Consider the following 13805-nt stretch of genomic DNA (forward strand, 5'->3'; position numbering starts at 1 on the left):
TGACATGGTGCTGATCTCGGACTCACTGATCCCACAGGTTATGGGATTAGAGATTGGAGTGAGGTGCCTGTCCGATCATGCCCCGGTCCTCTTAAAGCTGGAACCTTTAAGCCCTCAAGATCGGCCCCGCAAACCATGGCGCCTAAACAAATTAATCCTGAAAGACTTAGCCCACCGAGCGGACATAGAACGTACCCTGCAGAACTATTTCAAAGAAAATGTCACCCCTGAGGTTCATTGGGATACAAGTAAAGCCGTAGTGAGATGGAGAATTTATAGCGCACACAACAAACTACATTAAAAGAAAAGAAAGGGTAAGGCGAGATATGGAGACCCAAGTGGCAGAGGCCGAGGCAGAGTACCAAAAGAAGGGCTCACAGTGAGCATGGAGGGCATTGAAAAAAGCTAGAGCAGCCTTAGAGACCCATCTGGCGGACGAAGCTGCGCTTCTCCTACTCCGTACCAAACAATTCTACTACACTAAAGGGGATAAAGCTAATCGATTTCTTGCAGCTAAACTGAAGCAGCGAAGAAATCGGAACCGAATAATCCAACTCCGAAATGCAGAGGGGGATCTAATATGGGGAGAAAAAACAGTAGAAGAAGTGATCCACTCATAGTACACCAAAAACTTAAAAAGGGAGGACCCGGGGAGCATTCCTCAACCAAATGACCCTTCCACAAATTAGTGATCCAGACAGAAGAGGTGGCAGAAGTAATTAAAATACTAAAACCAAATAAGACCCCTGGCCCAGATGGGCTCAGTAACACCTACTACAAAACATTCAGAACCACCCTGATAGGCCCCCTAACGAAATTGTTTAACTTCATCCGCGATACTGGTAAGATCTCTGAAGATATGAGCCAGGCAACCACAGTACTACTATTAAAACCAGAGAGGGACCGCAACGAGTGTGCGAATTACCGCCCCATCTCGCTATTAAATGGAGACGCAAAAATGTACTCGAAGATCCTGGCCCATAGACTAGCGGAGGTACTGCCTGGGATAATCCACCTCGACCAAGCGGGCTTCATTCAGGGGCGAAATACACATGATAATATCCGCAGAGCCATAAATACAATCGAATGGGGTCGTAGAACAGGACAGCGATTCTCGGTGTTGGCGTTAGACGCTTCCTGAGCATTTGACAGCCTACATTGGGGGTATTTACAGATGACTCTGGAAAAGTTTGGGTGTAGCCCGATTTTCACACGCATGGTAATGGCCAATTTTACACAGCCATCTACACAACTAATGGTTAACGGAAGGCTTACAAACAAAATCCCTATTAAGAAGGGCATGAGACAAGGGTGCCCGTTGTCACCTTTAATATTCGCCATGGCCATGGAGTCACTAGCACAAAAGACCCGGGACGACCCAGAGATCCAGGGAGTAGAGGTGGGCATTAGAGACCCTAAAAAATAGCTATTTACACGGACGACATCCTCATGTTTCTCAAAGACACAAGACACACCCTACCAAAAACATTAGACTTATTAACGGAGTTTGCCACAGTTTCCGGATTCCACATTAATTATAGCAAATCCTGCGCACTCAATGTTACTGAGAGAGCAGAGCAGGTGACAGAATGGGCAGACAGGCACCCGCTGAAGTGGGAACAAAAAGCAGTGAAATACTTAGGAATACAACTGACCCCCAAATACGAGAAAATATACGGGGCTAATATCCCAGAACTGCTGAAAGAACTAACAGGTGATCTAAAGCGTTGGGAGGTACAGGAAATGTCATGGCTGCCAAGAATAATAGTTGTAAAGATGACCTTGCTCCCCAAGTTCCTCTATGTACCAAGAGCCCTACCAGTATGCATCCCAGCCACAGCAGTCCAAAAACTACAGAGGGAGATAATGGCATTTTGAAAAAGAAAAAACCAAGAGTCCCCAAAAAGGTCCTGTTCAGACCCCAATTGTTGGGATGGTTGGGAGTTCCCGAAATCCGTAGATATTTATGGACGGCACAGGTAGCCCCAATGCTACAGTGGTCATCCAGCAATAACCAAACGAGTTGGGGAAAGGAAGCAACTAGAGCCCCCTTGGATAGCCTCCCCTTCCTTCCTAAATGACACAGAAACAAAGAGGGTGCGCTTCTTGAATCCACCAAAGCCACCGTATGGTATTGGGATAAGACATTTACGAAATAGAGGGGTGAAGATTGGAGAGGGACCTTTGACTCCGGTAACCCATAACCCAGACTTCTCCCCTGGAATGCGGTCTGCGTTCTGGGCACAGTGGGGTGGGAATGAGAAAGCATTGACATTTGGAGACCTTTACGAAGAAGACACACCTCTAACCTTCGAGAGATGCAAGGCCAAGCTTAATATACCTGAAACTGAGAGGTTCCATTACGTTCAGTTAAGCCATTGGATCACTAACAGGAAGGTCCGAGAAGAGGCAACCCGAGAACCGGTGGGATTAGAACTCACGATAAAAGAAGGCCAGCCGAGAAGGTGGTCTCAAGACTATATAGCTTAATGGGAGCAGTAGACCCTGAAGAATCAATCCTCTATATGAAGCGGTGGGAGGCGGATATGGGGAAACCAATCTCTAGCGAAACCTGGAGCCAAATCTGGCAGAGAGCTGCTAAAAGTTCCAAATGTACCTCCATTAAAGAGGCAGCATACAAAATGTGCTTAAGATGGTACATGACACCCGCACGCATGCATTCCTTCAACCCAGACTACCCCATGCCCTGCTGGAGAGGTTGTGGACAACCAGGTGACTTAATGCACATGTGGTGGTCTTGCCTGCTTTCTGAAAAGTACTGGAAAGAGATCCTGAGTCACATCAAGGAGATAACAGGGACACAATTACCATTTGACCCAATGGTGGCCCTACTGGGGGAGGGTGGTGGAGGGGTGCTATGCTAAATCTGGAACAAACGCCCAACTTATTAGCCACATGCTAAGTGCTGCTCGAATAACTCTAGCGCATACCTGGAAGAATAAACAAGGACCGATAGTGGCCATGTGGTGGGTGAGACTATGGGGAATAATGGCCATGGAAAAGACTACGGCTTTATCCCACAGCTCCTACTCGAAATATTTGAACACTTGGATGCCACTACACAAACTCACAAACGATAGAGAACAAATGTATTTTAAGCCGAGACTATTGCGCAGCATTTCTGTTATTTAAAATACACACTATGAACCGGAAGAATGGGTGACCCAGGAATCTCAACTGTTGAAATATGCTACACAGTATCCTTTGTTAGGGGGTGGGGGGAGGAAATGTTATGTAAATTATGAATTTTTGTATTCATTTTGAAAAACCAAAATAAATAAAATTGGTAAAAAAAAAAAAAAAAAAGGGCCATACATAACAAAAAGGGACCAGGTACCAACCGCAGGATTGTGGTCAAACTTGCAGTCATGGAAATATTTCAAAAGCAGCAATCTTTCCCGAACAGAGGATTATCACAGAAGAGAGCTTTATCCAGTCAAAGGTTCAGCCCTTGACTGAAGGGAGCAAAGTGTAGAAAGAAAAGGAGGGGCCTACTGACAACATGCCGCACACAGGGATGGCATTCATTCCTGGCTACAACAATTGGATTAAGGGTTTCTTTGAAATGAAAAATAGATGGTGAAAGGAGAGAAGATCTAATGACTGTAGGTTGACTCAATGGGGAATATAGATCCTCTTCACTCCATGTACTACTGCGGCAAACACTTTCATGCATGCCCAATCCCTCCCAAAAGGTCTCCCCATGCTATGCGCTCAACGCTGAAATGGACCCCAGCACCAGGCCCCACAATAGAATCTGAACTTTGTCCCACACCGACCCCACGCCAGGCCCGTGCAAAGCCCCAAAACTTGACTCACCCATGAAGCCCAGGCCCAAAACTAGACCTGTATTTTCAAGCATTGGAACGTGCTCCCAACATACTCAATTACTGGAGAAGCTGGAAATGGGTCTTACCTGTCCAATCACTGGTTGCTGGTTCTCTTGCCCTATGGCCCGGTCTTCCTGCCACAGAGGTCCTTCACTCTGTCCCAAATGCAAGCCAACCTGTTGTCTTTGGCAGGTTTCCTGCCACATGTGCAGGTTTTCCTGCCCAAGAGTCTGTTTTCCCAGACTTAAGTGCTGACATTCCAGACCCAAATGCCTGTATTCCCCCTCTGGACACTGGTCGCCTTGCCTCAGACGCTGATCTTCCTTCCCTGGATGTCGGAATTCCTTCTTAGGAAGCTGGTATTCCTGTTCCCGAGGCTGGTCGTCTTGTGAAGTCAGGAGGTTGATAAGCTGTGTCAAAGGGCCCTCTGTAAGAAAGGAGATGTCGTAAGGTAGGCCACACTCACACCGTGTACAGGAAAGGGGATCAAGGTCGCAAAGTCATCATCTGCTGTCATTAAACTAAGCAAGTCTTTCTGCGCAAACTGGTCCTGCAACCCTAGATCCGACTGTAGGATTTCTCTACCTATTGAAAAGTCTCTAGGTGCACCTCTCAATCAGATAAAGTCGGTGGACTCGCTTTCCATGCACCTTGGTAAGGACTTTGAATTCACCCCATAAAGTAAGAGACCTTGAACTGGATTATTTTGTCAATTAAATGAACCCTACGTGCAGCTACTTTAGAAGAGCCATACCTTTGTTTTTGTTGCATCTTAGCAATGATGAAAGTAACTATTTTCCTTGAGTCAGATATTAATGACCGAGATTCTTTATTTTTGAGGTATTTTTGAAGAAAACATTATTCTAATTATGACTGGAAAAATTAAGCTTTTAAATGAATTGTCTTATTCAGTTAATGCCACATTTTATTTACAAGTGTGCTTCAATGTCATTTGTTTTGTATTATTTTCTATTTGAAAAACAACCAGAGATCGCATTTATGTAACCACTGGATTTGAAAAATAACTTCCCATTATTAAATTCAAGGACATTTTGATTATGCATATAGATAGGACGTTTATACTATTTATGACATGATGAAAGAGCAATTTTAGCTTTGGATATACACTTAATTGACCTTTGGAGAACAGTGATGTTTTACTGATAAAATTCCACTGAAATTTGAAATCAAGTTTTAGACATTCATTGAAAATTATGAAAACAAATTTCAATAAAGTGGATAACCGAGACAAGGCCTGGTTTCCCGAGCTTCAAATTAATTCCATAGTGAGTTAATTCATAAATGTTATAACAAAACAACAAGCTGTCAGGTAGCTCTGCCATTTTTTTATTTCCCTTCAGTGGTTTTGTGGTAGCAGAATATTAGATCTGATTAAATGACATTGCACAAATCACCAACAGTGGGGGCATATTTCCAATGCATATTCACCTATTAATTCACATAGACTCCTAGAGCACCCGTGTGAAAGATTCAAAATATTAATGTATGAATTTGGGAATCCACTACGTAAGGACGCTTGCTGCCTATTAAACTTCCTAAACTCCAAATGGGATTGTTCATGTTAATCAAACCGCCACCTGGTGGAGTTCGCACCATACTTACTTCTGTCAAAAGAGAACCCTGCTCTGAGGCCATTCTTTGCTGGGCCCAACGGTTCGCCGTAGGTGAGGGAACTTGGTAGGCCGGCAGGTGGCACACAAAACAGCAATAGTGGTTCAAACCCGAATAATCTACGTTACGGCTGTTTTTCAGGTACAGGTTGAGTAACACCTACAGATCCCAGAGGAAAAACGATAAGTAATAAGGATTATTTTATAGTAAACAGTGGATAGGTTGTGTCAGCACAAAGTAGATTTCCTGAAAATGTCTGGCACCCAAGAAGCTCTTCTTCTCAGAAGTTATGAAGTGTATCCTATTTTGTTGTCTCTTTTTCTTCCCTATTCTAAAACGGAAATGTCTTTGAAAAGAATGGCCAACTTAAAGTCCCATAGCCTACTCTGAAACTGTCCTTAGTCTCCGGCTACCAGTGCCAGCTGGGGATTTTTTTTTGTTTTTGAAAATCATATTTTATTAGGTTTCATATATGTGTTACAACAAAACAGTGCTTATTTAAACAAGAAACCAAATAGAACATGCCCCCCCACTCCGTCCCTCCCCCGACCCCCCTCCAGTTCAGGTTCTTATTAGTTGCAGTTTTGGCGGGCTCCGAGGAAGCGGAGCAATGTCTTCGCAATGTGCACGTGGCACGCCGGAGTCAAAAGCCGAGCTTCGGGAAGTTCGTAGTCAGGTAAGTGTGCACCGGCCTAGCGCTCCGAGGGGGGGAATGCCCCGGCTCTGGTGTATAGCTTCATGCTGGACGGCCATATTTATCGAAAAAGGGGAGCCATATTTCTTCGATATTGGATTTAGATTCATCAAGTAGATGTGTGAGAAATTCCATATCGTAAATGGCCCGCACTTTGGTGACCCATGCTTTTTCCCCCGGCATTCCGGGGTTTTTCCATTTTTGCGCTAGACAGCACCTGGCCGCCACCAACATAACCTGTAGCATGTGGTCCTGGATGTTTTCCTGGTCATCTCCCGTAACGATTCCAAAAAGGAGAAGCCAGGGGCAGGAAGACCGCTCCACCCCGTCCACCCCCTTGATCCAGGCTAATACGCTTTCCCAGTATTTTTGAACCACCGGGCACCACCACCACATGTGGATGTAATCCCCCCTCTCAGTCTTGCACTTCCATCAATGTGGGTCGTAACCTGGCCTCATTCTAGCAATCCTCTGTGGGGGGTAGTGCCATCGATGTAGTACTTTGAGGGCTTGGTGGCGATACTGGAGTGAGGCCGTGGAGCGATTGGCCCGCCTGCACATTTCAGCCCACCATTCGTCGTCAATTTCCTCTCCCAGGTCCCTTCCCCACTGTGTACGTGCAGGCGGAGGGTCCCTCGGGACAGAGAATAGAAAAAGCCTATAAAGACGAGATATTATCCCCTTGGAGCCCCTCGCGGAGAGGAGGAGTTTTTCGAAATCTGTGAGGTCTCTACTGAGGGTGTCCCCCCAGGATGGTCCAGTGAGGACTCCCTTAAGCTGGAGATAGCGGAAGGGGGACCGAGTGCCTATTCCCACGGCTTCCTCCAAATCCTTCAAGGGTAAGAACGAACCTCCCACCCAGAGGTGGCCAGTCCTGCTGAGGCCCGCTTCGAACCATTTCTGGTATGCCGCTGGTTCTGCTATCTTGGCCAGGAAAGGGGGAGCCCATATACAGCTTAGCGGAGGGGGCCAGGTTGTGAGCCAGCGATAATAACCCCCTCCCTCCTTCCATAGAGACCACAACACTTTTAGGATTGGGTGATTCAGGACACTTCTAGTGATCTTCTTCCTTGGGACCCAGAGCCATTCCTCTACTGTGACAGGCGCAAGGGGCCCGTTGTCCATGGCTACCCATTGCTTTTTTGTGCCCGGGGTAAAGTGATCGATCAAAACCCTCAGTTGGGAAGCCCTGTAGTATGTTTCCAAATCGGGGTATCCCACCCCGCCGTCATCTTTAAGCCTGGTTAGCACCTCATAAGAGATTCTATGTTTTTTACCCGACCAAAGGAAGTTGAGAAGGACTCGCTTCGTTTCCGTGAAAAATGTTTTGGGGATCAGCACCGGAAGCATTTGAAAGAGGAATAAAAATTTGGGGAGGATGACCATTTTTATGAGGTTAAGGCGAGCCATCCAGGAGAGACCCGACCTCGCCCATCTCTCTATGTCTCTTCTAATTGCAGACCAAAGGGGAGGGGGAGTTGGCCGAGTATAGGTCCTCGGGATCATGGGTGACCTGGACCCCCAAATACCGGAACCCCTCCTCCCCCAGCTGAAAGGGGAGCCCATTCACAAAGGCTGTTTCTGGGTCCGACAAGCTTCCCCCTATAAACGCCACCAATTTCTCAAGATTAACTTTGTACCCGGATAGTTCCTCATAACGCGAGAGACCCTGCAACATTTGGGGGACTGTTTGGGACGGTCTTGTGATGTAGAGTAGCGCATCATCTGCAAAGAGGCAGATTTTGCATTGTTTGTCACCCACCTGCACTCCCTTGATGTCCCCATCGTTGCGGATGGAGATTGCCCATGGTTCCATTAGAAGTGCATAAATTAGCGGGGACAATGGGCATCCCTGCCGCGTGCCACGTTCAAGGGGAAACACCCTCGACTCTGTCCCATTGGCCACCACTCTGGCGGAGGGAGAAGAATACAGCACGGACATCCAACCAAGCCATCTCGGGCCCATCCCCAGAGTCGTGAAGACCTCCCCCATTAAGGCCCAACTGACCCTATCGAAAGCCTTCTCCGCGTCAAGGGCCAATAGGAGTGCGCCCTCATCTCGGACCCCCCACGAGGTAAGTACATGAAGTGTTTTTCGCATGTTGTCAGAGCCCTGCCTGTTTAAGACAAATCCTGCCTGGTCAGGGTGTATCAGGCGAGGAAGGCAGCCCTCCAATCTGGAAGCCAGAATTCTAGCAAAAATCTTAGCATCTAGGTTTAAGAGTGAGATGGGTCTATAAGACCCACACTCTGTCTGGTCTTTGCCGGGTTTGGGTATGACAGTAATGATGGCCTGCAGGAACGTCGGTGGGATGGAATCACGGTTCCTAATTTGGTTAAATAGTTTGGCCAGAGGCTTCAGCAGGACAGATTGGGTCTGCTTGTAAAAGTCTGCCATGTAACCGTTGCCTCCTGGTGCCTTTCCCGCCTTCAGTCTCTTGATGGCGCCCTCCACGTCCTCCTCAGATATCTCTCCTTCCAGGGCCCCTAGTTCCGTGTCAGACAGCTTGGGGAGAGGGTGCTCCGCCAGGTAGGCACGGATATCCTCCAATAATTCGCCTGCCTGTCTGGAGTAATTTTTTGCTGTAGTAGTCGGCAAAGCACTCCGCTATTTCATCCCGACCCCCGTGGATCTCGCCCTCCCCATCCTTAAGATGAGAAACTCCCCTCTCAACCCTGCAGCCCCGAGCCCTCTGCGCCAGGAGGGTCCCCACCCTATCCCCTCGCTCATAATACCTCTCCTTAGTATATCGCATTTTCTTGATAACTTCCCCTATGAGGACCGTGTGGAGTTCTTGTCTTTTGCCCTGCATCTCCTCTAGGAAAGCCCCCCGATCCGTCCCTGGGAGGCCCAGTCTGGCTCGCAGATTGCCTAGCTCTGTATGGAGTTTACCCTCAATTAGGCCTCTTTCTCGTTTACGTCTCGAGCCTTCCGCTATAAGGAGGCCCCTGAAGGTGGCTTTTGCGGCCTCCCATACTGTAGACATGTCGGTCTCACCATTATCGTTTGTCTCAAAATAGGCCAACATTTCCTGCTTCATGAAATCTCGAAAGACCGGATCCCTGAGTAGCTTATCATTACACCGCCACGGGAAGATCTCGGGGAGATGGGCAGAGACCAGTTAGCTATGAGTAGTTTGTGGTCTGACCATGTTATGGCCTCCACCTTTGGTTGTTGAACCACCCCATTCCCCTCTTTTGAAATTAGCAAGAGGTCGATTCTAGTATAGGTGCAGTGCGGGGGCGGGAAGAAGGTGTATCCGCCCTGGCCTGGATGTGCTTTGCGCCAGATGTCTTCCCAGTAATGCTCTTTCAGGAGGGTCTGCAGGGCCAGGTTGTCCTTGGAAGTACCCTTGGGTGCAGCTCCCTTCGCGGACCACCAGTCTAGCCGAGGGTCCATTATTAGGTTGAAGTCCCCTCCCAGTATCATGGCGCCCTCTGCCCATTCGTCCATGACGTTGAAGATCTGGGTAAGGAAATGTATTTGTCCTGAGTTGGGCGCATATAAAGTGGCCAGGGTGATGCGCTCTCCCTCACAGGTTCCCTTGATGCCCAGGAATCGGCCCCCAAAGCCCCTTTTGGTTTCTACTCCCGTGAGATGGAATGCTCTGCCCAGAAGAATACCCACCCCTTCCTTTTTGGAGCTCCTATGCGAGGCCCAGTAGTTACACCCGATCTCCTTCCCCTTAATTTTGGACTCCCTCCCCTGTCTGTAGTGTGTTTCCTGTAGGAAGAGGACCGTTAAGTGTTGCTTGCGGAACATGTTGCTCGTTAGAGACCTCTTATTCTGGGAGTTAAGGCCTTTGACATTCAGCATGCCTATCCTCCCTTCAATCATTGTCGTCTTTCAGTTTGTGCACTTTAAACACCTCTGAGTATCTGGTACTCGGAGCCCGCTGTAAAACTAGTGTCTGCAATATGAACTGGTTATCCCCCTCCACCTGAACCCCATAAAGACCCCCCCTCCCCCTCCCCCTTTCGCCCCTTCCGCTCCCTTACCCATTCTGTGGGGCGTTCGCCGGTGGGTCCCCAGATGAGGATGTAACTGGCAACGAACAGCCAGGGTCGCTACCCCGGCCCCGGGAAAAAGATTTCCTTTGTGTGATGCTTTTCGTTATGCCTTCTTCTATGGAACCTCAGCCCTATCTAGTCAGCAACGGGGAACTGGCTGCAGTGCCGCCGAGCCACTATTGTCAGGAACTGGAGATTGTGGAAGCGCTGGAGGCTATGATCAGCGCGCTCCAGTCCTCACCCAAGATGGCCGCCGTACCTTTAAGAGGCTGGCTCCTCCCACAAACCGATGCGTTGTATCTGTTAGTCAACGCTCGGTTCGTGTGGTGGAGTTTCTTCCGTGGAGCCCTCCGTGCCTACTGTGAACTTGCTAACCGCCTTGTATCCTACCTTTGATCTCTCCCTCCTTCCCGCCCGTTGCCTCGCTTGTCTGTTTTTTCCGTCTTACTCTCTGCCTGATCTATTCTTTTCCCTCTACTCACGGTGCTCGGCGCCGCCTGGGTCTGTGCCATAGCCTCTGGTTAGGCTTTCCTAGCTTCCGTTCCTCTCGTTAACTTGAGCCCTTCCATTTTTGCACTTGTGTCTCTCTGGTGTAGCATCTTTCTCTGCGCAGCCTTTCCTTTCGTATTTCGTTTTATTTGTTTGCGCCGGTATTCCATTACTTCAACCGGCGCTGCTTTGCCTTTCGCTTGCAGAGTACCTGTTGCTCTGACTACACCCTTGGAGCCTTTTTCTCTTGCATTATTGGACTATATCTGTATTCCTTTCCATTCCCTTTCAGTCTGCCTTTCACGGTCAGCTCAGGATTATTCTTTTCATCCTAACCCATTTCTTTTCCTTCTTCTGTTTTTTTTCTCACGTGGTGGTGCATTTTCTTCATATTATCTTTTGCTCTTTTCCAGCATTCTATTTGGAGAACTTCTAGTATTCTCTCCTATTTTATACTCCATAAAGTCTGGACAGCTCATAGATCCACTGAGCTGTACTGGACAGTTGTGGAATCAGACATCTATACAACAGACTTTCCTTTTTGTGGAGCAAACATCGCCTTCATTGACTATTGAGAGGAACCGACTGTCCCCCTTCTGAACCCATTCGGAATGAGGGTTTTTTTCTGCATTCGTGCTTTTTCCCTGGAATTAGGACTGGCCCCCTGGGAATCCCCGAGGTCAGGGTTACATCTCTGGCAAGGTGGCCTCCGGAGGGGCCAGACCCTACCTACACGATAAGAAGGTCCGAACTCCAAAGGACAGAACTCCCTCAAGGAGAAGGGATCAGAAGAAGACGGAGGCCAATCCTAAAGAATCCTTCCCTGAAGAATCAGGTGAGGAGTTGGGGGAGGAAGCCTCGGTTCTTGACAACTATGCCCCCGAACTGTAACCCCCCCCCCCATCAGTCCCCCCAAACTCTCCCAAGGCGTGCCTCATCACGAGGCCAGAGGGACCTCCCACCTATCCCAGTGGAGAGTCGCCAAGTGACACTCTATGAAACCAATAAAAGCCTCTAAATGGGCAACATATCGACTTACAACCAAAGTCATCCGAACTAAGAACTCCCCACTGGTTGTGGGAAAAACACACTGTGTCCAGCCGGATCCACAGGTCGATGCAGGCTTCAGGGGGATGTGAATTGAGCCTCTAGCATAGAGATTAAACCTTGATTACAGTTTGTATGATCACGTGGGATTCCCCCGATCTGTGGGGGGGGGGGGGGGGGGGGTGTCTGGTTTTCCGAAATTTGCGTGAACCTTTGACCTTTAGCTTCCCCTGGGAGAGTTCTGGGCCCCGCGGGGCACGGTCACGATCCCCGTCAGTCTCGTTCTGGTTCTCCGGTGGTCCCACGATGTCACCTATAAGATCCTCTGTGGCCCGTCGAATGTCCGCTTCCGTTACTAACTGGTACCTCTGGCCCTGCCATTCGAATGCCAGGTGGAACGGATGACCCCAGCGATATCGTGTCCCCTTCTCTTGCAGCCACCTGGTGATGGGACCACATTTCTTTCTCATCTGGAGTGTGAGGGCCGAGAGATCTTGGTAGATAGTCACCCTGGAGTTGCCGTGTTGGATATCACGTAAGGTTCTTGCCCTCTCCAACACCCTAGCTTTGTCCCTGTAATAATGAAACCTCGCTAGGCCTGAACGTGGGCCCCTGCCCCCCCCCCCCGCCAGCCTGATGGACCCTGTCAAGCAGGATGGTTTCGCCGGAGTCTGACCCCAGGACTATTCTAATGATGTCTTGGATTTTGCTTTCCAGTCCCACCGGGGTCTCTCCTTCCGTCTCCTCAAGGCCGAAAATCCTCAAGTTGTTCCTCCTTTCCCGATTTTCCAAGTCATCGACCTTGAGCCGGAGATCGTCTTCGTGGCGCTGAAGTTCCTGGAATCTAGTTTCCATCTGTGCCTCAAGGAGGTCCGTTGACACCTGATTACACTCAACCCCTTCCACACGGTCCTCTAGTGTGGAAACCTTGGCAGTGAGGTCAGCTAATCTAGCACCCATGTCTGTCCTCATGCCCCTGATCTCCTCAAGGATCGTCTGGATATTGCACTGCATGGCGTTCATATCAGGGGGCTGTGATGTGTTGGGGCTGTCTCCATTTTGCGGTGTCCTGGGGTAAACTGGTATTTCGCGAGAGTTTCTCTCCAGTTCATGGGGTATCGATCACCCCAGGCCACAGGGGGTCCCCCAGGGTGTCGCCCAGGGGAGTCCCAAGTGCCTAGGTCGCTGGCCCCACTGCGTGTACCGAGTCCCTGGGGGTGTTTTCAGGTGGCGGGGCTGAGTGACGGCGCCAGGGCTCCGGCGTGCGGAGCACCCCTATTAGATTAGCCAGGAGTGCAGTCCCCTTTCGCGTGGTCCCGGGTCGATGGGGGTTCCCTGGTCCCCACTGGTGGCCCTCCTTCCGTCGGTGGCCTCACCTCCTGGGGAGAGTATGGCCTGATGTGGTGCCCCACTTCCCCTCGATGTGGCGAGCCCCCAGTGTCGATGTATTGGTTGCGGGGAGGTATTGCGAGCCTCAAGGGAGCCCCCCGAGGGGGTGGCACTGTTTCTCACCTGTTTTGCACCTGCGGTGGCTGCTGCGTATCGGTGGGTTGGGGGTGCGCCCCCAGCGTGGGGCAGGGTGCAGTTGGCGGGTGGGAGTCCCAATGTGCCCTCTCCGTGCTGTATGAAATTGAGTTCGGAAAGTTCAGCAGGGAAGTACTTCCCCAAGGGACCCACAGCGGCAGGCAGGGGGCTGGGGGATGGGGGGGCCCCAGGCGCGCTCCCACGACGGCCCGAGCCTGCCCCTGTGATCTCGTGGGCTCCTCTGTTGCTTGTTGGCCCCCCAGGGGGGTCGTCGCAGTGGTGATCAAAAGTAAGTGTACAGGACACTGAGGTTATGCCCAGGCGCGCTCCCGTGTCGGCCCGGGCTGGGTCTTGGCAGTGGCGGTGGAACCAGAGGGGAGAGCAGTTGGTTCCCGCGTGATGATGGGCGCACCGTGTCTCTTGTCGTGGAGGCCGTGCACCTCCTCTCCCGTGTAGCAGTGGGGTGCCTTGCCGGTAGCTGGCAAGTGTTCCCTGGGCCCGGCTCCTCCCTCCTCAGCGGGGACGGGCGACGCTCTGCCCTCAGCAGGACCCGAGGG

The 13805-nt window shown here is 50.0% G+C and overlaps 1 protein-coding gene across 5 annotated transcripts in view; it reads right to left on the reverse strand.

The window, feature by feature from the left end:
• LOC138521192 (uncharacterized) overlaps positions 1–13805 on the reverse strand; it is a 102780-nt gene that overhangs the window by 60864 nt on the left and 28111 nt on the right. For 3 of the 5 annotated variants that reach the window (XM_069633828.1, XM_069633829.1, XM_069633827.1), the window contains exon 3: positions 3938–4278. The exons of 1 other annotated variant lie outside the window; for it this stretch is intronic. In XM_069633828.1, coding sequence (XP_069489929.1) covers positions 3938–4278 — 341 coding nt within the window. Of the gene's footprint in view, positions 1–3937; positions 4279–13805 lie in introns of those variants that run through there. One more of the 5 variants, XM_069633831.1, reaches the window with a different exon arrangement.

This window comes from Ambystoma mexicanum, chromosome 13 (assembly GCF_040938575.1).
Source record: "Ambystoma mexicanum isolate Mex_15411 chromosome 13, UKY_AmexF1_1, whole genome shotgun sequence".
NCBI classification, from domain to species: Eukaryota; Metazoa; Chordata; class Amphibia; order Caudata; family Ambystomatidae; genus Ambystoma; species Ambystoma mexicanum.